This window comes from Protopterus annectens, chromosome 3.part1 (assembly GCF_019279795.1).
Source record: "Protopterus annectens isolate FY-2018-M chromosome 3.part1, PAN1.0, whole genome shotgun sequence".
In the NCBI taxonomy this organism is placed as follows: domain Eukaryota; kingdom Metazoa; phylum Chordata; order Ceratodontiformes; family Protopteridae; genus Protopterus; species Protopterus annectens.
Genome location: NC_056732.1, coordinates 568,848,443 through 568,873,710, shown reverse-complemented (window position 1 = coordinate 568,873,710; position 25,268 = coordinate 568,848,443). Strand labels below are relative to the sequence as shown.

General features: G+C 39.6%; 1 protein-coding gene across 7 annotated transcripts in view; it reads left to right on the top strand.

Moving 5' to 3' along the window:
- Window positions 1-25,268, top strand: part of SATB1 (SATB homeobox 1) — a 1,726,940-nt gene that overhangs the window by 1,297,848 nt on the left and 403,824 nt on the right. For 6 of the 7 annotated variants that reach the window (XM_044066968.1, XM_044066966.1, XM_044066967.1 and 3 more), the window contains one exon: window positions 17,571-17,783. The exons of the other annotated variant lie outside the window; for it this stretch is intronic. In XM_044066968.1, the coding sequence (XP_043922903.1) occupies window positions 17,571-17,783 (213 nt within the window). The remainder of the gene's footprint in view (window positions 1-17,570; window positions 17,784-25,268) is intronic. 7 annotated transcript variants of the gene reach the window in all.

The window sequence follows — 25,268 nt, the reverse complement described above, 5'->3', positions numbered from 1 at the left end:
TGTAATCAAAACTCATTTCTATGTTGATCTTCTGCCAGTTTGCCAGTAACTCAGGGTAAGCAGTAATTGTGTTTTCTCAGCTGCTAGAGTTTAGGATGTTATAACATTTCATTGTGTATTCCTTGTAAGTTTTTATCTTTCACATTGTTTTAGTTGCAAGTGTAGCGTGACTGGCTTGTTGTTATATGCAGAAGTTAATTATTAATTAATGTACTCGTTTATTCATTCTGACTGCAACTTCTGATTAGTTCAGCTGTTGATTTTAAATGTTGAGTTCTGTTGTTTTTTATTGATGTCTGAAAAAGCATTGATCACAATGCAAAAGCGCTCATGTTATTCATTAAAATTTTTTTTAACGTATTTAGTTTTTTGCGTGATCCTGTGCTGTGTTGGAGTTGAACAGTGTTTTTAGTTGCCAAAGGAGAATATATGTTACGCCTTTTGGACATTCACAAGCAATTATGGTTTTATCTACATAGAACCAAAAATTTGAGGAAATTGAGACAATTATTTCTCTTTTAGGAATCAAAATTAGGCAAACCAGTTTCTAAAGTGACTATAGCCAAGTGATTAAATGATTGTATTACCTTTGTTTATGAAACATTAGCCTTGTCTTTACCAAAACCCCATTCCACCAGGTCTATGGCAACTTCTTCTGCATTCTTATCCAAATCTTCATTGGATGATATTTGTGCAGCCCACAACTTGGGCTAATCCTCATACCTTTATTGCTCATTACAAATTGGATCTGGTCTCTAGGGAAAGATTGGATCTGGTCTCTAGGGAAAGAGCAGCCTTTGACTCAGTGGTGCTCAGAAATATCCATCTTTGAAGTCCTTCTGGGAAATAGGTAACTGGGGACTGTATCCCAACAGTTGAGAAATGAGTGAAAATGATAACATCAGATAAAGAAGTTATGTACTTTTTCCATCTGTGTTGTCCATTTTCATTCTTCCTCAACATCCCTCCCTCAACATCCCTCCCTCCAACCCCCTCCTTGTTTGACTTTTGGAAGGATCAAAAGATGCTAGGAGAATTACTGTTCCTTTGTTTGAGTTCTAGGTTCTGTTGTTTTATCATTTCCTAATGCTTGCAGGTTTAAGGGGCAGCAAACAAGATCTGAGGTATGTTAAGTGACTAGAGCATTATGGAAAAGGGAGGAGCTCAAGAGTTTGTGTTCCACAAGCTGGAAGAAGAGGCCAAGTCAGATCCGAGGGGCAGCTCTGAACCCAACAGTTGAGGAACAATGAAAATAGACAACACACGTGGTAGATTATGGTGCATACGTAACTTTTTTTTCTGCAAAGAAATTGTGTTCATTTTACTTTTGTGGAGCTGTATTTTTCTGTGAAAAAAGTGACGTTCATAGGCTGGCAGTGTTTAGCACCATTTACTGCTCATCTTCACTGGTAAAGAGGCACCATTTTCAGCTTGACCATGGAAGAGTCTACAGGTCCCACAGTCAATTCTTCTTCCAGCCACAGAAAATAAAAATTAAGTAAACAACCTTTGCCATCACAGCAGGGTAGCAGTTTGCCTCAGCCACAGGTGGATGACTGCTGTGGCCATTTGTTGTACCTCAGATCACTATCTTTAATCCGGATCTCAGTGGTATAGCACCTACAGCTACTGTAGACCAAGGGTTAGCAACTTTCTCTCTGGCTGTAGAGGTCTCTCAGCGGACAAGGCAGAGTAACTCTTTCTTACTTGTCCTGTGAAAGGGAACAGAGAAGGATTCCCTGTTGTGTTAGAATTATGTGACATCTCTGGGGAAGCTGCTGCCATTAATGTGGAAGTCAAAAACCACCAACTGAAGCAATAATCCACCAGCGAAATTGGAACAGTTTATTCACACACTTTCAAAAAATAAATTCCAAACAGAACAGTGAGACAAGCGCTTTCACCTGGCATATTCCAGGCTTTATCAAGTCAAAACACTAAACTAGTTACACCAGTATGTTTAAATAGTGTGGGTTGATTAGTCGTCAACTACAAATTGATGTTTCCTATCTTCTTTTGTGTTTAACCCTTAGCGAGCCAGAAACTAAAAAACATAAATGTGTTCAAAAGACAAAAACATACATAACCGTAACTGAATAAATTCTATTAAATAATTTACAATTGATGTGTTTTAAAAACCGAAGTATGTCTTAAAAAAAGATTGTTAACATTTCACTAAAATAGTTTTAAAATATAAAACTGCTGCTTTCAATAAATGTTGACAACAGCTGAATCCATGTTAAAAAATACAATAACAAGTCATTACTTTTGGAAAAACCTGCCACATGTATGCTAGTGACAGTGTGACCAAGTAAATTTAAAAAATCAGAGGAAACCCAAATGTAAATAAAAATGAGAATAAGACCAGTCATGGATAATCGAGAGTTTGGGGTGATGTATATTTATGATTATTTATAATCTGGCCCTTCTAAGCCTGAGCACTGAGCCTATACTAAGTAAACCAGGAAGCTGCTGCCATTACTAACATGGTTGACCCCATTTTTCCAGTCAAAACAAAACAGAAAACTAAGCATGCATTTACTCTTCTTTGAATTTCTTTGCATACAAGTAGTTTAATGGGTCTGGCTTGTGGTTTAATTCAGGTAGTTGATCCTTCTTGTAAAGTAGTTACTGGTAAAAGAAAGAATACCTTTTTCCTGAAAAGATTCAGGATTCTTAATCTGATCAAGAAGATGCAGGGAGGAATACATTTTTTCCTCATATTTCTGATTCAGGCTTATAGGAGACCTCTCAGTTTTTGATCCTCCCTGTGAGGGTTTCTCTTTCTGTGAGACTATTGCTAGAATGTGCTGGTGTTTTCGGTGGGAGAACACCTAGTTTTCTCAGTACCTCAGAAAATACTATGAGTTGCTGCAGAAGGTTATTCCAGATCCTACACCCATTCCTCCTATTCTGCACAATCTTGTGTTGGCTGGGACCTACCTGCCGTTAGTGAGTATAAGTGAATTGGTTGGAACTGGTCTGGCATAAGGTGTTTAGCATAGAGCTCAGGGGCAAGGGTTGATTGGTCAATTCCATTGTTTTTGTGATACTTAAACCCAGCGTTTGTGCAGCTTTCGCGTCTCGCACCACATCTGTGCTGTTTTAACCCTTTGCGAGGTATCTCAGCAGCATTTCTTCCCTTACCATCACTCCTGTGTAAACGAGACCCTGCCTTGCAGCTACTGTATTGATTTTATCCAATCGTACTCACACCTGTAGGTACTCTCCTCAGATAGTACCCACTCTACTATCCCTGACCTCTCTTCCACAGATTCTGATGACCATGGACGAATAATTGCTTATGGTTTCTCCTACAAATTTGGTTGATATGGGCATCCTGAGACAGTGTAGCAACTGCCTCATGTACACTGACAACCCTTTACTGCTACCACCTAGGAACACAATGTGTGAGAGATGCAATTACATTAAGAACCTATAATCCTTGCTGTCTCAATCACAAGCCAGTACGTCTGGCACTGAGGAAGCTGTCTGCTCAAACACCACACCTCTAACACCACCCACATCTGTGCAACACACTCCCACATCTGCAGAGGTTCTCAACAAAAATATACCTAAACAAGAGAGACCTCTGAGGCAAAAACACACATGCATCACAACCCACAGCATCAAACACCACACATAATATACACACCTGTGTCTCAGTCTCTAAGGCCCAGCCACAAACCCAATGCACTAGTCGTAGGAGACTCTGTATCATGAGACACACAGCTATGCCCCTCACCAGGCTAGACAAGGAGAAAGTCATGGTAAGTTGCTTGTCAGGTGCTAGAGTCCACCATATCACGCATGCACTCAAGTCTCTTAACAACAGGTACTGTTGTGACTCTGTCATAGTCCATGTTGATGTGAATGGTAAGTTGCTTGTCAGGTGCTAGAGTCCACCATATCATGCATGCACTCAAGTCTCTTAACAACAGGTACTGTTGTGACTCTGTCATAGTCCATGTTGATGTGAATGGTAAGTTGCTTGTCAGGTGCTAGAGTCCACCATATCACGCATGCACTCAAGTCTCTTAACAACAGGTACTGTTGTGACTCTGTCATAGTCCATGTTGATGTGAATGACTTGAGATGTACCTCTCTGGACTGTATGAAGAGATACATGATATTGAGCTTGGTGAATGTGTCGCAGGCAGGTATGTCCCTAGCCTTAAGCAGTATCCTACTGTCACCCAGAATGATGCCTCAATACAAACAGAAAATGACTGACTTTAACAATTGGCTTAGTATCTGGGGTCATTCCAAGGGGATCTAGTACCTGACAGCCTGGGAGGACATGCTTGACAGACCACGACACTTTGCCAGAGATGGCCTTCATCTGTTTCCCCTGGGCTTCAGGCTTCTGACAAAGGCTCTTGCCTCTCCCATGGTGCCTTTTTTAGGCAAGGTCATGAGGACAAAATTACCTATGTGAAAAATTCTTCTAAACGAAATCTAAAGGTGATGCTGCTAAACACTAGGAGTCTTAACATGCAACTCCACTCATTGCAAGCATTCCTTGTCCTGGAAGATGCTGTAATTTGTGCAGTCACTGAAACCTGGTTCATAGCTGTGGAGGGCACTCCAGCCTTACTAAGTTACTCATCCTACCATACTTTCAGACCCCAAATGGAGGTGGAGTTTCAATATTTTTCAAGGACGTACACACCTCCAGGCTGGTCAAACAGTATGACACACAGGAGACACTCCCAAGTGCAGTTAACTGTTGACAAAACATTTAATCAAATCATAGCTAGCTACAGACCCCCAACCATGACTCAGCACACCCACTCCACTTATCTCGACTTACTTGAATCCATCAAGATTCAACCCTGTACCCTGATCCTGGGTGACATTAACTGTCCAACCATAACCCAGACATGAATGCCCAGAGATTCCTCAACTTCATCAATGCCAATGCATTGGATCAGCTGGTCGACATCCCCACAAGAGGTGAAAATATCCCAGACCTGGTACTAACTAACAGTAGTAGCCACTGCAGCACCCCTACAGCATCATCCTCCTTGGTAAGATCCCACCATAAGACAATCACTTTCAAAGTTACCATCTCCCCTGACTCCCCTACCTCCTGAGAGCAGGTATAAGCAGCTTCACAACCACTGTCCCTTCAGCTGGAACTAGCACTAAAGTCCAAGCCTACACCTAAAAATTATATGAACACCTATATAGCTGCATGGACTCAGCAGTACCTGACATAATCAAATCATATTCCTCAAGGAAGAGCAAACCTGTCTGGTGGACAGCAGCAATAAACAAACTCTATAATAAAAGGGAAAAATTGCTGTCCAGGACCAAGAAGGAGCAGGTGCCAAGTTGAAAGCAATTTCTCCTTTGTCTGAACAAGCAAATAAGGTCACTGATAAAATCCTGTAAGGCTAACTTCAAGTCCAAATTGGTCACATCCACAAAGGACAATCAGAAGGCCTTCTTCACATACGTCCGCAATCTCAAAGGTAACACCCAAATCTGCTGTAAACTGGTGGTCAAGAACACTACATACATAAATGCCACAGATGTAGCCAACCTGCTAGCAGACAGGTTCAGTGAAAACTTCACCCCCTGTCCCCCCCCATCAGTAAACCAGGGTATCCCCAGCACCTGTCCCCCTCCCCTCATCACCAGTGAGCAGATCTTTAATGCCCTCTCAAAGACAAAAAATATAGCCTCCATGGGACCCAGCAACATCCCTGGCTGCATCCTACATGAACTCGGGCAAGAACTCTCAGCACCATTAGGCACCCTATTCAATCAAAGCCTGAGCACCGGCTTCATCCCAGCCGAATGGAGGACAGCCACTGTCATCCCTCTACGTGTTCACTGACCCAGGCAGTTATAGGCCCATCAGCCTAACGAATATGATCTGCAATACCATGGAACACATCATCATGGACCTTATAAACAAGGACATTGGTAATCTCCAAACGCATGACTCCACACAGTTTGGTTTTGTCAAAGGGAGATCATGCTTGTTAAACTTGGTCGACTTCTTTGAAACAGTCACCAAAGCCATGGACGAGGGGAAGACTGTGCACACCGCCTACCCTGACCTAGCCAAAGCCTTCGACACTATTCCCCACTCAGGCATAATAGATAAACTCTCTCAACTAGGCATCAACCCATATGATACCAGATGTGTAGCTAACTGGTTGGGGCTTCTACGGTTTGGGATATACTTTTCTGAGGTGCAAGCCAAAACCAGTGGTCTGTGGCTGACCATGTTTTCAGATGACTACAAGCTGGGCACCATCTTAAATTCTCTTAGAGATGTGAACATCCTCCAAGAGGGCCTTACCCAAACTAATGACTGGTGCCAAAAGCAGCCTCAAACTGAATGCCAAGAAACGCATCATTATCCCCTTTGGGGAAATGGCATCCCCACTAATTATCACATTAATAACAATGTACTAAGCACACAATCAGTCATGAGGGACTTGGGCACCCAGGTTGATAGCAACCTGATTTTTGACCAACACATTGACTCCGCTGTACTGAAGGCTTTCTACTTGGCCCACCTCATAAGTAAGGGTATTTCATCCAGGAACAAGGAGGTCATAACATCCTTGTACTTCTCCCTTATCAGACCCATTATCGAATACAATGCCCCTTTCGGCATGTACCTTGCCGAGTATATGCAGCAGCTGGGAGACCACAGAGGTTCCTGACCAGGAAAATTCAGGGTCTCAAACACCTATCCTACACAGATAGGCTAAAAGCCCTGTCCCTCTAATCAGTCTCGTAAAGACTGCTCAGAGGTGACCTGTGCCTGGCATGCAGGGATATCTCAGACCCAGCCTTGATGGAGTTGCTGCATATCCTTAAGTCAAACTCCACTCACGCAACCTGCACGCAAGGTCTCAACATAGTCTATGACATTAATAGAACTTGTTAAAGGGATAGATTTTTGTCCCAAAGACTCCCCATCTGTGGAATAGACTCCCTCTCCATGTCAAGTAGAGTACCTCACTAGCCCTCTTTAAGAGGAATCTGGACTGAATGGGAAACAGAAAATAAACCCCTGGGATCCTGTCTGTGTCCCCGCTGGACAGGGGAAACAGTTGTTGACTTTGTGGGAACATGGGTGAAATTCTTAGGGCTTCCGAGCCAATAGCCTAGTATCATCCTAGGAACCTGTTCCGTCTGTTTTAGAGGATGTCTGTATTGCTGCCTGCAGTTTTCTTTGTAGTCAGCCAGCTGTCCCTAAAAAGGCAGATAGAATGTATAAAGTTATTTTGTCTTTTAAACATTTGTACACTATCCTAACATGACTGAGCAGTGTCACACTAGTTGATCCCACTGTTGCTAAGCACCTAGTCATTTCCAATCCTACTCTTTCTGATAAGGAAGGAAAGTATGGGAAAAAAGTGCATACTTCTGCAACTTTGATTTTGAGAATTTGGAATCGTTAGGCTAATATGATAAAATTTTTTCTGACTAATTGTGAAAGTATGAGGAATGTTAAAATTGTTTTTTAACTTAGTCTCTTCTATTGCACAGGTCACTAGTCATTTTTAAAGTGTGTGTATGTTGATGCTTTTTCCAGGACTATAGCCACTGGTACTGTTTTGAGGAGTGTTGTGCAGCTGTATTCTCAGAACCTCCCAGATGAGGGTAAAAATTAGATTTTAAATTGACCCTTGGATAGAGATTTGGTGTTTGGGTCCTCTGCTGCAGAGGTAATCAAAAAGTGTGACGAAAGGGACAAGCTGATCCAAGGAATCTAAGATTTTCATCCTTACTTTTCCAAATTTTCCAAGGAATTTTCTATCTCTTCATCCAGTTTGGCAAAAAGCCGAATAATCAATCTCAAAAAAATTACAGTTAAGTTAGACGTTTAAGAATAAGATGGTAAGGGACTTCCAAAAAGAAGTGTTGAACCTCCCCAAACCAAAGACAGTCAAATAAGTTCAAATAGCTATTCAAGACCTTGTGACCCCCTCCTAACGTGGCCCCCTTTTTTTTCCACAAAGTTTAAATGTCCTTTTCCTTCTTTGGCAGTAGATTGACATATGGGTTCCAAAAATTATTCATCAAGGATATATAAGGGAGTCATTCTTTATCCTTCAGATCAAATCACACTCTGGTTCTTCATCACTTGCCATTCTAAGGAGCAATAAAACCAGTTATAGGTTTATAGGTTGGTACTAGGCTATCGGCCCTAGGGCCTTTACAAGCCTAGCCATAACAATTCCCTGGCTATTTATTCCCACAGTATTTACTTCCCTGGACCTGGACCTGGCCCTTCCCTAGCAGGGCAACTGGCATGATCCCCGGGGTAAATTTCCTGTCTCCCTTCCGACCATCAAGGTTCCTTTTGAAGAGGGCCAAAGAGGCGCTCTGCTTGACATGTATGGGCAGTCTATTCCAGAGTCTTTGGAGTCTCTGGGTCAGGAACCTATCCCTCCAGCATGTTTTATTCATTGCGATGTCAAAGTTTAGATCTCTGGAGCGTGTGTCTCTGAGGGATTGGGATTTCTTTAAGTGTAGCATGTCCAACAGCTCTGGGTTTGACATGGCCTTGTATGTTAAGCAGAGATCACCTCTGAGTAGACGATATGCGACAGAGTATAGGTGGAGTTTTTTTAGACGGTCCGCATAGGGCATCTGCTTTAGGCCTGTGATTCTTTTAGTAAGGTATTTCTGCGGCCTTTACAGTTGTTGCAGATGTTTTGAGAGGTACATACCAAACGGGGCATTGTATTCTATAATGGGTCTAATGATGGATGAGTACAGTGGAACAGTGACCTCCTTTTTTCTGCATGAAAAGCCCTTAGTGATGAGGTGTGCCGCATAGAAGAATTTCCTGACTGTTGTGGCGATGTGGTTATCGAAGATGTGACCACTGTCCACCTGTGTCCCTAAGTCTCTTATCACACTTTCGGTGTTTAATGTACTGCCACCTATGTGGTAATTCACAGGTACATGTTTTTTCCCAAAGGGGATAACTATACATTTCTTGGCATTGAGCTTGAGCCCATGGCTCTGGCACCAAGCATCTATTTCGGTAAGGACCTTATGTAGAATATCCACATGATTTGGGGATTCAGTAATAGCCAGAGTCCCTTAGTGTTGGCCTGTACTTCAGAGAAATAGATGCCAAACAAGAGTGATCCCAGGACTGAACCCTGAGTTACTCCACTTGTCACTTGTCTAGAGGTGGATTTGGAGTCACCTACTTTTACAGTGTGGGTTCTGTCAGTAAGCCAGTTGGCAACCCATCGAGTGACATAGGGAATAATGCCCAGCTTAGTAAGTTTATCTTTGATTCCAGAGTGGGGGATGGTGTCGAAGGCCATGGTGAGGTCCAGATAGGCTGTGTGGACCACCTTACCCTTGTCCACGTCTCTGGAGACTGATTCGAAGAAGCCAATTAGGTTCAGGAGACAAGATCGGCCCTTCACAAACCCAAACTGTGTGGGGTCCAGTGGTTGTAGGTTGCCAATGTCTTTGTTTATAAGTTCCATGATAATATGTTCCATGGCCTTGCAGATCAGGCTCGTCAGACTGATGGGGCGGTGGAACCCCCTTGTGGAGTGGGATAACTGTAGCTGTCCGCCACTCAGTGGGCATGAAGCCTGAGGTAAGGCTATGATTAAACATGACACTTGGGTGAGGTGCCAGTTCATTTTGTAGTTCATGTAGTACACAGCCTGGGATGTCGTCTGGTCCCATGGATGCTGTATTCTTAGCTTTGGAGAGTGCATTTTTTTTACCTGTGTCGCCATTATTACCGGAATTTGGCAAGAACGAAAGAAAATGATTGGTGATCTTTCTTTCCTAAACATGTTTGTGATAGTGCCAACGTTCAAAATGATGTAATTTTGAAACCCTTTTACTTCTTTTTCCTCTTTCAGGTTTCCTGGTAACACTAGACTTGAAAGATGTTTATCATCACATCCCTATTTATACAGACATCAGTCATTTCTTAAGGTTTTGTGTGCCTGGATTACAGTGTCAGTTGTCTACCACATCTACTGGACCATGATTGCTCACAAAGTGTATAGCTCCAGTTATAGCTCATTGCAGACTACAGGGTATCCACATTTTTCCATATTTAGACAACTTACTTGATTTTGCAAAGTTTTATCAAAGTTTCAGGAATCTCACTCTTGGTTGAGGGATCTCTTACACATACTAGTATTCCAAGAGAACATTCAAAATTCATTCTTGACTGCTTCACACAGGATTGTATTCCTTTGATGTCAAAACAACAAAGGGAATCCCCATAGTCAAAGGCTGCAGGCAAAAATAACCAAACAGTTCATTTTTATGAGAGCAAAAATTCACAAGAAAATAACCAGCTCCAACACCCTATATCTTTTCAAATCCCAGTGCTGGGGTTGGTCAGAAGAAAAATCATTTGGTGGAGACAACAGATATCCTTAAAGCCAGGTCTCCCTTTCTCCCTACCGGTTGCAAAGCAGTCAGTCACCATAGACGCCTCAGACTTTGCTTGGGGAGCAGTTTCAGGAGGGATAAAAGTGTAGGGGTGTGAGACACCAAAGACAGATGCAAACATAAATAGCAAAGAGGTACTTGCCCTGATCAAGGCACTGGGACCTCTTAAAGTGGTTACAGGCATTACCACATTTAAGTGATAAGCTTCACAGCACAGTCTCACTTTACATGCATCCTACCTTAACGCAGAGCAAAGTTGTGTGGCAGACAAGCTAAGCAGAACCAGAGCAGATCCTCACAAATAGAAACTATATCAGGTGGTCTTCCAAGATTTAATCCATCTCTGGGGAGTTCCTCAAGTAGACATCTTCACCTCGTCTCAGAACAATCAGCTGGCAAGATTCTGTTCTAGGACTGCATGGAAGAAAGTCTGGAAGACAGATGCCTTTTCTTTTCTTTGGTCTGGAATGTTCCTGATCTCTTTTCCATCCTGTCCACTAATGTCCAGGGTATTTATGAAGATTCAGAAGGAATTCAAGATCATTGTGGTGACTCTCTTCTGGCCCAGGCAACCATAGTTCTCCCTTCTTTTGGAAATGGCCTGGGACAACTACCACAAGCATCTTCACAGACTGGATCTCTTCACAGGAACAGGGGTGTTTGATGCAACCCATCATCACTCAACTTCAGCTGACTGCTTGGATGATAGTGTCTTAATTCCTTTTAGGCATATGTTTTAATATAAGTGTAGCAGGTACTAATGGAAACAAGAAGGCCTCCTAGAAAGTCATAGGTTGCAAGGTTTTGTGGTGAGTCAACCCCATCTCATTTTACATAGGGACAGGGTTTCTTTGAGAACTAATCCTTTTATGCCTTAAGTGGTATCTGTGTTTACTTTCAGACAAACTATTCATTTTCCCATTCTCTTTCCTGAATTTAAAAATGAGGGAGAAATGATGCTCCATATCTTGGAAGTCCGGAGACAACTTGGGCACTATCTTTACAGAACTAAATCTTTCAGATCTTCGGATCAGTTGTTCATTTCCTGTGAAGGTAAGAAGAAGAAGAAGAAAGAGCAACCTGTGTCAAAAGGACCAGTACTAAATGCTTGTCTAAGGCTTTTACCTTTTGTTCAGCTCACCATGACAAAACTATTCCAGGCAGGGTCAAAGCCCACTCTACAAGGGTCTTTTGAAACGGGTTTGAGTCAAGAAGTATTCGTGAAGCTGCAACCTTGTTCTCTGTACATACTTTTACAAAGCACTATAAGCTTGATTTCTTTTGTAGGTCAACTTGATTTCTTTTCTAGGTCAAGATCAAGTCTTTACCTTAACCATTCCCCAGGGGCTCCTGGACTCTTCTTCCCCCTACCAAATGTAGTAAGGTAAGGTAATGTACCCATATAGTTAACAACTGCAACAGTGATCAATATGATGACATAGTTATGTGAATAAACTTACTGTAGCAGTAGCTGTTCGAATGATCACTACTTCAGTAGCCCCCCCACACGCACACACACATTGTTTTCTGGTGTGCTTTTTTATGCAAGGGAGTGGACATTTATTTTTTTCTTCTTCCTAGCGTAGTCGTTTCAGGGCTCAGCCTCCCCGTATGTTAGCAAGAAAGTTCTGAAGGGTTCTGCATCCAAACTTGTCTTTTTTGTCAGCTCAGCTTGAGTTGCTTGACAGTTTGGGCATGTGAAAGGTGCCCTGAAGCTTTGGAAGCTGGGCAGCTGTTATATCTTTGGCAGGATATAACCCATATTGCTAAGGCTACTGCAGATGTGATCATTTGAACATCTGCTGTCATGGTAAGATTACTTGAGCAACTGCATTTTATGAGATATAACAAGAAGGGGGCACCAAGTCTTAGCGCCTTTGCAGTCTGGCTTTGGAAGGTTGGGAAGTTGAGACTCAGCACAAACTTTTTCTCCTGGACATGTATATATCTTCAGTGAGAAGCACAGTAGAAGACCTTTAGAAGCATAGTAGAAGACCTTTAGAGCAGATTCTGACAAGTGGATGTTAAACAGAGATGTCTTTCTGGACATTGTCCATTGATAGAGTATTCCATTGATAGATCTTTTTATCACCATACACAACAGACAGTTCATATTGTTTTGTTCAAGACTACCATGACCTCATACGTGGAGAACAGACACCATGACCATTTCCTGGAAAAGTGAGTTCCTTTATGCTTTACTTCCAATTCTTTTGATTTCAAAGTCCTTCTGGAGATCAAGAAGGACAAACCAAAAATCTTGTTAGTGACTCTCTATTTGCCCAGGTAGCATTGGTTCCTCCTTCTATTTTATCTAGCCAGAGGCAGTCATCACAAATTACCTCACAGGATGGACTTGCTTTTGCAGAACAAAGGCTCCTTAATTTATCCAAATATGCAGACTGAGTATGACTGTTTGGGTGATGGCTTTAATTCCATTTTAGCAGCAGCTTTCAGAGGACTTGTATAAGGTTGTAGAAGAGGCTAAAAATCAAATACTAGAAAATCTAATGTCTCCAATGGAAGAGTTTTTCTCTCTGGGTGCCAAACACAGAATCAGGACCCTCATCAGATGGACATTCCTGTTAGTCTGTTTTTTTTTTTGTGTGTGTGTGTGAACTGAATGCTGGGCTGGCATTTTTTTCTGTTAAAGCTCATCTGTCTGCCATTTCTGCTCATCTCTCATGTAATCTACCACCATCTTGTCAATTTGAAATTAAACAGTTTTTGAAAGGTGTCTTTCATATCAGAACACCAAGAAGGGCTGCCTGCTGCCTCGGAAAACTATGCTGTTAGTGGCTTTGACTTCTGCTGTGTGTGTTGTAAGCCTTAATGGCTATTTCACTTTTTTCTTCATCTTTCTTAAGGATTGTGTTTTATACTCTTTAGTAATCATTCTTTTATGCCAGAAATGATTAATGTGCTATCCTCGAATCAGACCATGAATTTGCCTACTTTTCTGCTTCCCCTCAGAATTCAGGGGAAAGGCTCCTGTATCCTTTGGATGCCCATAGGCAGCTCAGGTTTTATGTAAACAAAACCAAGTCTGTCAGGAAGTCTGATCAATATTTTGTCTTTTTCCAGGGCAAAAAAAATTGTTGCTTCTATTCCTAACAAACTATTTCTTATTGGCTTTCCATGGCTCTCTCTCTTTATTACTCTTTCCATAGTAAGCATCTTCTGGCTCCAGTTAAAGTCCATTCCATTAGAGCTGCTGTTTTATCAGAGCCTTCTTCAAAGGTTTAAATTCCAAATCTATTCTTGAAGCAGCTACTTGATCTTCTGTTCACACTTTCACAAGACTAATATTTTTTGCTAAGAACATAGTAGGGTTTGCACACTGACTTTTGTTAGGTTTTGGACCATGACCCTGTTAAATGTTCCTACTCCCTATCTTCTTAGACATCTTTTGACATCTCCTATTGGTTTTTTAGTATTGCAGCAGTTTTCATGGAAGGACATGCTACAGTTGTGTAAGAAGTTACCATAACAGGTGTCTGACTGATCAGTTTTGCAGTAGTGCATCCCTCCCTCCCCCACTTTCTTTTTCTTTCTGTTTAGTTTGGCCAAGGTGGGTTCTTATATGTTTTCACTTTTTTTGACTTGTACATCTGTACATAATTGCCGCTACTTCTGCTTCAGCTGCTTGTCTGGGTCGAGAAAGAAGAGTTTTATGTCCGTACATTCTTTTTGTACCTTTGCCACCAGTAAGCTGAGGTCATACATCACCCATACAGTATTAGGGTAAGACACACAGACTTTGGTGGTACTGGATGGTTGTATGGATATCCCTGGCAGGATATCTCAGAGCTTAACACTGTTCAACAGTGATCAGTTGGACATCTGCTGTTATGGTGAATTCTGACTGCCCCTGCTGCTTTCCATTCAGTCTGTCTATCCCAACCATTCTTCTTTCCCTACCACATAACCCTTCTTCATATGTTGAAAATGGGGCTCTGTATCCCACAAAAAAGGTCTTTCCTCCACATTCCACACACCTGTCATACGTGTGGTTAACCTTGTGTGTGTTCATCTGTTTTCTATATTAACCTTTTTCTTTATTTCTTTTCTCCCCATTTCAGAGATGAAGTGTGTTGGCAGTTAGCTTTCAGAGGACAAGCACAGAAATCTGTAGTTGCAGCTGTGCAACACTTCATTGTATATATGGGCACACTTGAACTATGCCAAGCTTGCCTGCCCTGACAATGACATCTGCCATGTTGGTCATGTGCCCATCTGTCCACAGTACTAAGTGCTACCCTTCCTTATAATGAATTCATTCCAATTTCGTTTGCAGTCATTTGCTTGGTATCTTGGCACTATACTGGCAGTAATACATATTTCATTAGTTTTCAGCCATTGCTACAGTCTTTTTACAGCACAGTGCTTGTCTACGAATCCCAGCCTTTGTCAAATTTAATAGAATTACATTTTGAATGCTTGATATTCTAGAAGCTGTATCTTGTGGTAGAATAATATCCAGCCCAGTTTTCATAATAATTAATATATTACTATAAAATGAAAAAAGTAGCTACATTTCAATTTTAGTCAAGTAACTAAAAAAGAAACTAAACATACAGTTACAGGACACTTACTTGTAGTTCTTTGACCTGAACTGGGAATGTTAAGGTCCATGACCACCTGTTTTCTTTTGGAGGTACTCACTATTTTATATTATATATAAAACAGTTGATTTAGCATATACCTTAAACATATTTCTCAGTGACCAGGCTTTAGTGTATGTTATAGTAATGGACAGTATAGCTCTAGATGTAAACATAAATATTGTATTGTAAATTAATCTAGTCATGAAAACATTCAAAAGGAAATTTTCTAGATTCTCTGAATATGAGCATATTTTTGTTTTGTGGCATATTTTCATATGCTGTATTACTTAGACATCTGCATACAGTTAAACTGTCCATTTTTTCTTCTTGTACAGCGTACCTTTGAAATTCATTTTTAAAGTAATGTATAATTGTTTATTTGCATCCTAGTTACAAAAAGAAAATTATCTCTTCATCCCCTAAGCCTTGCATAGTAAAAAACAGAATTACACATATGGATCTATTATAGTTAATTATAGCACTAATGAATTATAAGAAGGATTTCCAAGATATTAATCATTGTTGCACGAATGGTGTGAATATGCTAAAATATTGTCATGACAACCCTCTACCAGGTGAGACAAATAAATGTCTGTGCTGTAATTCACCTGGCAGGAATCCAGACTGGTGGGTGGAGCTTGGTTGTAGACCACCACCACTGTCAAGACATGTGACTTTAGTTTACTGCAAGAGAGAAAGATAGTATCTAAATATGCTCTGCATATTTGTGTGAGGTTGCAGCAAACCACATTTCTTTGAAAGACCTTTGATGTTCTGTAAAGCTGATAAAAATCAGTTTTGAATCAGAGATTACATTGAACGAGGAGACAAAGTGGAGGCCAGACAGACAATGTTTGTTCTGCAGATTGGCAGACACTTTAATTTATCTGCTGTTTTAAAGAATTCATAATTAGTGTTTGAAAGCAATGATAATGTTTATTATACGTTTTTTGCAACTTACTAATGAATCTGACTTGTAATGACTTGTAAACTGGCTTCCAAAAAAGAACTGAGCTTGGCAGCCAGTAAATAAAACTAGTTATTACCCCTTCCAAAGGGGAAAAATATTTGCAAGCCATCATGTACCACTTGTATAGCACTGCTAAAGAAAACAAATGCTTCAGAAAAGAGTGGTAGATTTGTAAGGACTGTGAATCAATAGTTTACTAAGTCCATGCAGTCTGTGCCATTGCAGAGACCATCAGGCCTAACTGTGTAGAAAAGTAACATCAAACACGAACGCACATTAGCAGCAGAAAGGCAATATGATTTAGCTTGTAGTATGCCATCATCACTGCACATGCCATATACGTCTTTCAGAAGCAGACAGAAATGACTCTGGCAATATTTTGTTTTGTTCACCATAAAATATAGTTACACCCGACTGCTTTCATTTGTTGTGGCTCACGTTATAAAATACTGATCTTTTTTATGACGTTTTCCAAAGTACACCCAGTTACTTGAATTAGTGACGGCAAATGAGTACTTTTTCTGGTAAAAGAAAAAGAACTCTCTGCAATTCATATGGTGAAAATATGTATGCCATTAACCTGGACCATTTTCAAGACTGTATTAATATACAAATATCGTTAATATACAAATACACATTTTATGGGTATCTGTGAAAGGTAGAGCCTTGCATAATATGAAGAGAAGTTACACTGTCCACAAGCTACCCCCTCTGCTGCTTGCAGTCATCAGCTCTTAAGTTAATGACAAAATGGTGTATATTTGTCTTGTTGTTTACTTTAGCCAATTATGATACAAGGTACATAGTGCTCTAAGGACTTTGTCCATTAATGTAATGTTGTTCTTGAAACTGCTTCAGAAGTTCAAGCTGATACAAAATGTAACATATGTTTAAGCCTAAGGGGTACTTAAACTGTTCCTCTTGAGTTTCTGAACAGTTGTATATTTTTGCATTGGACTAACGACTCTTGTCTGTCTCATTTTGAAACATTCAGTAAATATTACCAATGCCGAGTCCCATTTAAGAAATATTTATGTGAAATAACAATTATATATAATTGGAATAATCAGGGCAATACTGACAATTGATGCTAATTAACTGACAGCCCCTAAAATAACATCTGTTACAAACATAGCTAGAGCTTCTTCTAAATACTTACTTTGCAAAGTGTGCCCTAGCACAGTAGAAAGTGTTGATTTACTGATAGTTTTCTGTTTTTGTTTTAACCTTTTTCTAGCCCGTGTTAGAAGAAGAGGAAATCTAACATTGTATTGTTCTGAAAATCTCACAGTTGACAAACTGTGAAGATTATATTCCACATTAAGCTAGAAGAAGAAAATGTATCAGTTAGGCAGGCTGAATTTATACTGTAAGTAAAGCAAGATGCTACAACTGAGGCTTTCTTCTGAACCTCCTAAATAGTGGGTAATATATTCCTGCACAAAATTAAAGCTATTGACTGTTCATTTTCTATACCTAGAGGAAATGAAAAGAGACAGATTAACAGTGACTATGCACAGCACATTCTGTGGAGAGCGACACAGAGGTTATTATTTGTGTTTGCTTGTGCATAGGGTTTGCTGTCAGAAATTCTTCGAAAAGAAGAGGACCCGAAGACTGCCTCTCAGTCATTGCTGGTGAACCTTCGGGCAATGCAGAACTTCCTGCAGCTACCAGAAGCAGAAAGAGACAGAATTTACCAGGATGAAAGGGAACGAAGTCTGACTGCAGCTTCAGCTATGGGTCCTGCACCTCTTATAAGCACACCTACTAACCGCCCCACACAGGTGAAGCAATCCTATAAGTTAGTACTACAGAATTTTGAAAAATGAAATTATTTCCATATAGTTTATTTTTATTTGATTTTTCTTTTTTATGAACACAGACATATCATATCCCCCTAGATAAAAATGTAATATTTTTTTACATATTTTAAACATATCTGAATTGAAAAAAATCTGCATTCAAAAAATCTATATGCAGACAAGTTTTTTAAGTGCTATATTTATAATAATTTTACAGTAGCAGGTATAACTAGTAAAAAGGATTGTTCCATGCAGAGTCTACATAAATTACACATGACAAACATTCTGCCTGAGACAGTAACATCAGCATTGCATTCACTTTCTCAAAAGGATGTAGCTTTCTACATCTTAACTTTTTAGTTTTGCTGTTAATGGTGGTATGTCCATACTTTTATGTATGAGTTGTTTCTTGATGAAGACTATTTGAAGAAATTGGTGGCTTTGGTTGAAGACCACTTTGGCTAAGAGTGAGAAAACGTTTTCCCATTCTCCAAAGTGATGGAAAACATTTGAATGCATGTGTGGAAATGTATCTGGGTGATTAGCCCAGCACTCTGGCACTGCAGTGAGGTAAATGACTATACTTATCTTTCTTTCTATTCATGAAAATTATCATGGGTGTTTGTATAAGCAAAGATCTCAAGTTGTACATGGAGTTTAATTTTGTTTGTGCTCTTCGGCAGAGTAACTGTAGTTTGCATTTGCTATGATACTTCTCTTTCAACCTTGATGTCAGTGCAGTCTAATGTGAATATCTATCTTTTTCTGAAACATACTTTCAGTGTCTAGATTTCCTGCTCTTATTAACATGAAGCTACTATTGTGTTACATTTTGTTTCTTGAAAGAATGATTTTCCACTACGAATATACATTAAAGTTGTATAGTTCAGTTTTACAGTAAGCCATGTAAAGTCTTTATGAAATCATCATTCTTTATAGCAGAGTGATATGGGCTGCCCGGAGACTCATTGACTGTTCAATCACCCTCTCTTGAAACATCTGCTCAGTGTTGAAGATATTTCTCCATTTCACTGTAGGGGCTGTGTTAAAGGAGATGAAATATACTTATGTTCATGCATAGTACCAGAATTTTTTCTTAATTATTCTTCCTGAGGGCATATTTGAATAATAGTTTGTTTCAGGCAATGATTTCCTTGCGTCATTTTTCAGTGTTGTGTAGCTCTGTATGTTATGATTCAGTTTAGTAGCCTGCATCTGTGTGAAAAAAAAAAACAGACTCTTGGATACATGTTCAAATTGATGTGCCTTTGTTAAAAAATACTGGTTAACATTTGTGGTTCTAGCAAAATGTTTAGTCCAGTAAATGGAGAAAAGATCATAAAATATTGTGGCTCAATGTTTTAATAAATATGTGGTCATTCATTATTGCTTCTAACACTTTTCTCAGGACACACAGATCTAACTACTTAGGTTATAGACTGGTGTGGAAGTCCTCAGGTTTTTCAAGTGGCAGGAATCTGGTGCTTGAGTGGTAGCATAGGTTTTTGTGGAGTCCTTGAACTTTAATTGCACTCTTATGAGTAAGAAATGTTGTGTTGCATATTACTGGACTGGTAGATATTCCAAGGTAATCTGTGATAATAATGAACTCTGTTTTGGCTTTAAACTTGTCCTAATACAGATCAGCTTATTACATATCCCAACCTATTAGTTGCACTTCAGTGCAGGTTAAATGTAATCCTCTTTCTCTCCTTTCGCATTTTAGTAATTATAGTAGTAGTCTTGTGACGAGTAACTTGTATAACACCTCTGTATCCTGTTTGAGTTGTCATAGTTTTTAACCCCCACCCCAAAACAGTATACATTTTTAGTCTGCCTCTTCCAGTGTCTAGTATTTAAATTTATGGTTTACTCTAGGATTGCCTACCAACTACAGTATATTTATGTAAATAGTTGGTTGCAGATTTAGGGTGGCTTTTAGCTTAACAGTGTAAGTAGACTGTCTGTAGCGTGCTTCATGTCAGGTTTTGACGCCCAAAGTTGCAGGCTCAGAATTTCTTAAAAATAAACTGAAGTTCAAATAAAAAGTGAATTTTTAAATATGCTAATTAAGCCATTAAAAGTAGTTTCAATTTATTTATTCATGTCTGTTATGCAGGTTGGGCAAAAGCCCAATTTTCATTCTAGTGCCAGAGAGAGCATTTCCACAATTAACAGTAGAAAGAGACATAGCAATACAAATTCAGTATAATTTAATAGTGTAATGTATCAAACTATACATTAATATATGATTGCATAAATTATACAACTGAATAAAGAACACACACATATCTGTGTTGATATATTGCATATATTGTGTGTATGTATACAGACACTCGTGCAGAGTGGTCAGTAGTTGAGCATTATTAAATGATAATGCAGCTATCCTCTAACATTAAGAGGAAAAGAGGAGGAGTGAGTAAATAGAAAACAAAAATAAAGGAATAAAGTAAAGGAAGGGGACTTGCCCCTCCCACACCCTTGCTACTTATAAATATACTGTCTTTAAGATTGCTGTACTCCAGTGCAGGGAATATACTGTGAGGTTTAGCACCATTTGATTTAATATGGCTTCTCGCACCTTCACTGGTGTAGTTTCACTGGCTGAGGATCACAACAATTACTTACCCTTGCAGCATTGTCTGGGATCCACAAGAATAAATGCAGTGTAAAGTGACCAGTCTGTGATCATGTTTTTGGGAGGGAGGAAGTAACTGGTGTACCTAGATAACTTCCGTATTTATCAGTGTGCCTGTTTCAGACATCTAATTTAGTCATGGAAAGAAATGTGAATCACAGTATTGTGTGATGAACTGCTCTAATTGCATCTAAGTAAAAAAAAAAAATTGAGTGTGGTTTCCTGTGGAAGGCTTCACCTCTCCCCATCCCACTCCATTAAGGGTCATTTACCCTTTGCACCCTCTTAACTAATTTTCTCACCCCAAATCACTGTAGTTCATGTGAATAAGTAATTGTCTTGTCCGTCTGAGTAGTGCATCACACAGTGCCACCGCTCATTGTTTTTCAGTAAACAGTATTCTGTATCCCTCCACAACAGTTGTTGCAGGCAGCTGTTACTCTGAGAACATTTCATTGAGTATCGAGTTCCTTACTTTTTTTTTAGTTAGATGGAGAAATAGTAGACCGGATTCTACCTGTATGCTTTTTAGAAATCATAGACTTCAGCTAAGTTGGGAATTATTTTTTTTTTGAACTGATATAGGTTGGGTATTTTTGTATGCAGGGATAAGCCACGGTGGTGCAGCAGTAGCGTTGTTGCCTCACAGCAAGAGTTTCTCCTGTTCGATTCTCGGCTGGAGCACCTTCTGTGTGGAGTCTGCATGTCCTCCCCCAGTCGAGTGGCATTCGAAAGACATGCGTGAATGAGCGTGCCTTCATTGAAGGTTGGGCGTCGGGCTGGCACCTCGGCACTGTAAAAATCGACTGCCAATCATTAGTGGACCAGAGTTCCGCTGTGACGACCCCTAACTGGGAAAAGCTGAAAGAAAAAAAACAACATTTTTGTATGCAGGGGAAGAAGATGTGCATAGAACGCATTACATCATGATGTGCACTTGTCATTTTCTACTTTATGCATTTCTTATCATATTCTTCTGATTTTTCACATCTACTGCATCTACATGTTTTGGCAGGTTGTTACATAACTAAGTGAAGTTTTGATTGTCTGCATTTTTCTTGCTTAGACACTGTCAGCATCTGAGGCCGCAAACAGTGCATAGGCCCCTGTGATAATTAATATAGGCAATGTTGTCATCCTCTTTAGTTTTACTACTTACACATTGTTATGCAATGGAAATCTCTACAGTACTTGTATAACAAATTGATTTTAATAACAACATTTAATTTGTTTGTTCAGTTCTTTTGTCTTGCATGTATCCAATTCATAGCCTCATCACCTTACATGATGGAAATGTCTTCATTGCCCTTACTTCACTGTTGAACAGAAACCTATCACAAATTAGCATGCATTATTCATTGATGCTGTATTCCGAAGTGGTTTTCCAAGAATTGTTACTCTCCAGGCTTGTCATTGCTCCACACTTGGTATTACAGCAGATGTGCAGTACAGAAAGCTTTGTGTGCAACATTAAAGCACATTACTGCATTGATATTTTAAAATATTTGTTCCTTAGGATTTCAGCACATTTTGTATGTGATATGTTTCTTCACATCTGTCTCAGTCTGCAAACTTTCTGCTAATTCTAACTTTGACTGGATAAATAAGATTTGCAGAGGATTTTAGCAACAGCTGTGCTTAGAAGAGCTTGTATCCATATCACTAGAACATGAGCGTCTTGGGTTGAACTTTCTAAGTGGTATGAAAAGACACAACCTTTTTATCTTATTTTGGTATTCTACATTTTTGATTAGCCTAGTATTCCTGTGTGTGTGTGTGTGTTTGTGTGTGTGTGTTTGTGTTTGTGTGTGTGTGTGTGTGTGTGTGTGTGTGTGTGTGTGTGTGTGTGTGTGTGTGTGTGTGTGTGTGTGTGTGTGTGTGTGTGTGTGTGTGTGTGATGGATGACAGTACTACAGCCCATGCTTTTCTGGTATGCATTCACATAATTCACTAATTGAATACAGGGGCTATAACTAATAGACATTTTGCTAACAGTGCAACCTATTTGATTTGTGTACATGATTTATCATTGACAAGCGACAGGGTGAGTTTGTTTTTCTTAGATGCTTCCGAGGTTGCAAAAAAACAAAAACATTGTTTTCTTTTTCATTTGAGCTTTTTGGATTGGGGGGGGGCTTCAGAGCAAGCTTTCTTTTGCCAGGACAAATGTCTGCATTTTTTTCTGGGATGGAATTACAATTTTTGTTACTGGCTTTAGCTACATTGCCCTCAGTATCCTAGTTGTAGGGGAAGAAGGATGTATTATTTTTGGGAGGGACACTTGTAACATTTGAGTTTACCCAACTTATTCCGGTCTTAAAATTGGTGACATACTTCCTGTTAGAAACCATTGTAACCTGTCTCTCATACTAGCTATGTTTTGATGTAGGTAGATTAGAGGCTTCCTTTATACTTCTCTCTCCCATTTTCTTTTTGGTTCTTATTGCTGTTTTCAGTATTTGCTGTCTGCCACCACTCGAAAATGAATTTCTACTCTAATGCTACACTTCATCGTTTATTTTCTGCATTGGCTAGTTTTTGCTTCATTACTCATTGTAGTTTTACATTTCTCATTGTAGATTCAGTTTGTATTTTTAGTGGCTAAATCCGTTAAATGTTTTTGTGGAAGGTATGTAGCCCAAAAGATGATCAATCTCTCCAATATTTTTATTTTGTTCTGCCTGTACATAACTTTATATAAGAGAGTGCACATTCTTAAGTAAGCTACAAGTATCTGAAGGCAGTAAGTTTTCAGTTCTTTTCTGACAAAAAAAAAAAAAAAACTTGGGTCACTGGAAAAGAAACTGACAAAAAAGTATACTGTAGAACTTGCAAAAATAGAAACTTGGACAGCTTTCCAGACAAATGTTAAACATGTAAAGAGGACGTCTTCCACCACCAGATTCTGGTACTGCTCTAACTTCAGTTATAAAGACAAGTAGCATTGAAACTAAAAAAGGGCAGTCTTTGGGCACTTTGTTCCTTTTGTTTCTTCTTCACAAGTACCATTGAGCCTCTGCTAGTGGCCATGTGTATTAAATACAAGCAAAAATGGGCACATTTATCAGTACTAACACTGTAATAATCATCAACTATGTCAGAAACAATTTTGTAAGTTAGAGATGGCTTATCCGGGCATTTTTGTGATGGAGAAGCCTAGATTTCCCAGCTGTCAAGAGAATTTTTTTTTTTAATTCTAAAGGTACCAGCTTTGCTTTTTCTCTTCTGCCTATTGAAGACTAAAATAAGTTTGGAGCATTTGGCTTCATCAGGGTGAATCTCGGAACACACTTTGGTCTCTTTCAAAAACCACCGTAGGATGGAACAATCTGTACCTGTGCTGATACTGATGAAGATGTTGAGTAAGAAAAAGAAGACATGCAAGTCCTTCTCCAGTTTCTTCTGAAGAACTTTATCATTTCAGTTCAGCAGTTCTTTCCTTATTGTATCCTTTCTAACCATGAAGTTTTTTTCATAGTCCTTTGTTTCTTCACCACAAGATATACATTTAAATGATATGATGAATACCGTAAGGAAGAATTATATCTGCAGGAGACAGATATATTTTCTCCACACTTGCTCCATGCTTTAGACAGATGAATTCCTGACTGTAAGTCTATCACGTGGCTTGAACTCTCAGACCTACCTTCAGGAGACTGGGGTCTGGAAAACTTGTTTGCCCTTAAGGAGTGATATGATCTTCTGCCATTTATTTATGTTTGCCTGTCTGTCAGTCAGTCTATCTTCTAGCTGTCTTTTAACTGGGATATTCACACTAGGCAAGTGGCTTCACTTCAGTGGAGCCTAGAGGTGGTATTTATAAGGACTCAAGGTAAATTTGGCCATGGCATCAGGGAACTTCATCCTTACTATTTTTTGACAGATGCCATGGGATTGTTTTGCATTAACCTGAGCTACCACCTGCCTCTATTTAATGTTTCATCCAAAGGATGGCACACTCAGGATTGTCACACTCCCTAAAGCTTCACTGTAGTATAAATAACAGAAAATAATCCAATCACCTGGGAGTCTGAAAAGAACCCAAAGCATTTATTTCCAGTTTTTGGAGAAGTGAAAATGTGGCCTATTTTGTTATAGGTGTACTGCTTGTATATCAGGACCACCTTTTGCATTGTTCATGCCTTGGGGTGGAAACCCCTTGGGAGGATTATTAGCTAGCTAGAGGTGAGGCAGACTCTGTGAGGGGTGTGGTAGTGCTACTGGTAGACCTTTGTTGCTTTGAATACCTAATCTTAATTCATGTAATTGACAAGTTGACCTTGTGCTAGATGACAGTATGTTGTGTTTTTTATCTTCAAGCTTTTAGCAGTATAATAAAATGCAGGGATTTGGCAACTAGTATTGGATGTAATTCTAAATCTTAAGTAAAGTTAAATGACAGAGTCTCATTATGTCATCTGTTTTGAGTATAGGTGCTGACTACTGCTTATTTTGATGCCTGTCCCCCATGTGTTTTTAAACTGTTTGCCAATACTGAGTTTTTGGCAGCAGTAACTAGTCTTTGTCACTGTGAAAGACACACATGTTACATCCCAGCTCTTATTTATCAGTTGTTAAACTGTGATGTTCATCATATTGAACACTGCTGCAGTAGTCTTGGCTATATGGGTTATATCCTGCCAAGGGTGTAACAGCCAGCCAACCAAACTGTCAGTCAGCTCAAGCTGAGCTGACTAAAAAGACATGTTTGGATGCCAGGCCCTTTAGAGTTTTTCTTCCATTAAAGAGAGTACTTCTCTGTGGGCTTTCTGATCGGTTTGTGCTGTTCTCTTGCTGGCAAATAAGTTCCTTTTTGGGAAAACCTTCCA